The 2,500-nt window shown below is 35.7% G+C and overlaps 1 protein-coding gene across 1 annotated transcript in view; it reads left to right on the plus strand.

Annotated features, from left to right (window-relative positions):
• LOC125038535 (cytosolic Fe-S cluster assembly factor NUBP2 homolog) overlaps positions 1–2,500 on the plus strand; it is a 6,056-nt gene that overhangs the window by 2,393 nt on the left and 1,163 nt on the right. The window contains exons 4-7 of the mRNA XM_047632047.1: positions 1–15; positions 190–349; positions 1,221–1,335; positions 2,221–2,365. The exon at positions 1–15 is cut by the window's left edge and continues 78 nt beyond it. Coding sequence (XP_047488003.1) covers positions 1–15; positions 190–349; positions 1,221–1,335; positions 2,221–2,365 — 435 coding nt within the window. The remainder of the gene's footprint in view (positions 16–189; positions 350–1,220; positions 1,336–2,220; positions 2,366–2,500) is intronic.

Raw genomic sequence — 2,500 nt, forward strand, 5'->3', positions numbered from 1 at the left:
GAAAAGGTGGTGTAGGTATGAATGATGTTTCAATTGGTCTTTGTTGTGATTTTTTATTTATATGTTTTTTTTTTCTGAAATAAGTTAATATTGAAGCCCTGTACTCCCTTTAGAACCTGATCTATGCCCAATTACTTTAGCCATTGAGCTAATGTTTAAAATCTCATCATTGTACCGTTTCCCTTCTAGGGAAATCAAGCATAGCTGTCATGTTGGCACAGATCCTATCACATGATGGCAGAAAGGTAGGGCTTCTTGACGTGGACATTTGTGGTCCAAGTGTTCCCTCCCTCTTGAAGATCGAAGCCCAATCAGTGACAGACTCGCAGTGGGGATGGAAACCTATTGTGTACGTTGAGTAGTTTTTATTTGTTACCAATAGCAATATTTTTATTTTATTTGTAATTAAATAGATTAGGAACTTGTTTTTTATCACTTTTCTTTTGTTAAGTGTTGATAAGTATTTTGCACTAATATACATTGCTTTTTTAAGGTTATTATGTTATTTTTCTAAGAGGAGGGGAAGTTCAGCCAACCAGAAGTGAAATTACATAGAAGCATTTGTGAAACATGGGTATGCATTTATGAAAGTAATTGCCAGACACTTTTTCTTATAAAATTTGAGCTTTTTTTCAAATCCATCCTTTTTATTGGAAAATATGATAAAACAATGCCTAGTAAATTCTCAATGAATGTCAAGACCCCATTTTGTTCAGAATAAACATGGCAGTGCATTATTAGAAAATACATATTCAAGTTAGGAAAGTGTGATTTGACAACTGTGAAAATGAAGATAAAAGGGGGTGGGGGTGCAGGCTGCCAGAAGAAGATACTGTAATGATATAATGAACTAAATTAATTTATTGAAACTTTGATCATGTTTCTTATCATGAAACTGTAGCTTTATTATTTACTTCTGATAAATGCGTGTTTTGCATATTAGAATTACTGATTATATGCAAGTGAAGTATGTATTTATATATGTTTCCTTTTCAAATTGAAGATACTGTGAAGTTATGGGGAAAAAATTGTTGTCTGTTAGCAGAGAGACTGGTAGACTGACAGTCAACCTTTTTTTTTTCTTCTTTCTTTCTTCCTTATTATAATTGCTTGTTTATAGTGTTATCATGTATTCTTTTCACCAAACCTTTCCAGTGGTTTAGTGCATGCAGCTTTTGCTTGATTTTGTGTAGATATCATATGCTTGACACCCTATGCAGGTCTCCTCAAGGCAACATTAAGACCCTCTCAGTAGGATCGCTCCTGAGCTCGGGATCTCAGGCAGTGGTGTGGAGAGGACCTCGCAAAACAGCTTTGATTAGGCGTATGATTAAGGTGTGTGTTCATTCAAAATTTCTCTTTTGAGTGGAAGCAAAGGTGAAAGAAGAATATTTATGGAAATTGGGAAATAAGGATGTTGTGGAGATTTATTTAAGAATGTTTAGAATTGTTAATTTTGCTTTGGAGACCCACTGCATAGAGTTTCACATCCCTTTGATTTTTAGATATTATATTTCTTGTGTGGCATAATAGATAACATTTCATAATGGAGCCTTTTTTTGCCCACTTTTTGGTTTTATGCATAATTTTTCTTGTTTCACACCCCCGCCCCCCTTCCCCGTATTCTCTTCATGTCCTTGATAAACTCAGTAGCTTAGAGTAGCTAGATGAATTAGTCTTTATCAGCATTTGTCATTCCTAACTTTCTTAACGTTAATATGTACAACACTTCCAATTTAGTCTGCCTTCAAGTTACTTGTTTATGATATTGAGCATGTAATTTAATTCATAACATCCCACCCTGATTACTTTGTTGGAGATTGTGGAGTTATCCATCTGTTTTTCACTCTCTATAGAAAGGTAGAGATCTCAGATTGTAAGGTACATAATTATTTTTAAGATGTAGAGCTCAAATAAGCTCATAACAATAATACCACATAGTCAGAACACTTTGTAAACACAGTGTATTTTAACTCCCCTTTAAATCCTTTGCTATATGTGTAGAGTATCTATGACGAGACTTGATTTCAGTGACAATACCTTCATCTTTTGTTATCATCATGTTAATTTTCTTTTGACTGCCTCCAGTCTCAGAGAAAGAACTAAAAAGGACAAATCACATTGCTATTAATATATATTTTACAGCTTCTATCAGAGCTTCCAGTAGACACAGAGAACAGAAATAGAATGTGCCTCCAGAAGTCTCCTTTTATCCAACAGGACACTCTGTGGGGACGGTTGGATGACTTGGTAATCGACACTCCCCCTGGCACCAGTGATGAACACCTGACCATCATCAAACTGTTGGCCAGCACCAAGCCTGATGGGGCAGTTATCATTACAGCACCACAAAAGTTGTCAGCAGGTGTGTGTGTGTGGTTCTTGGTTATCAGAGGAATGAAGTGGCTTGGAGGAGATTGTAGTGTTGTCCCTAGTCATGATATAGGATTACAGTATCTCATTGGAGCAGGAAAACTAGTACGGTGTTTTTGTTTATTGG

Source organism: Penaeus chinensis, chromosome 3 (assembly GCF_019202785.1).
Source record: "Penaeus chinensis breed Huanghai No. 1 chromosome 3, ASM1920278v2, whole genome shotgun sequence".
NCBI classification, from domain to species: Eukaryota; Metazoa; Arthropoda; class Malacostraca; order Decapoda; family Penaeidae; genus Penaeus; species Penaeus chinensis.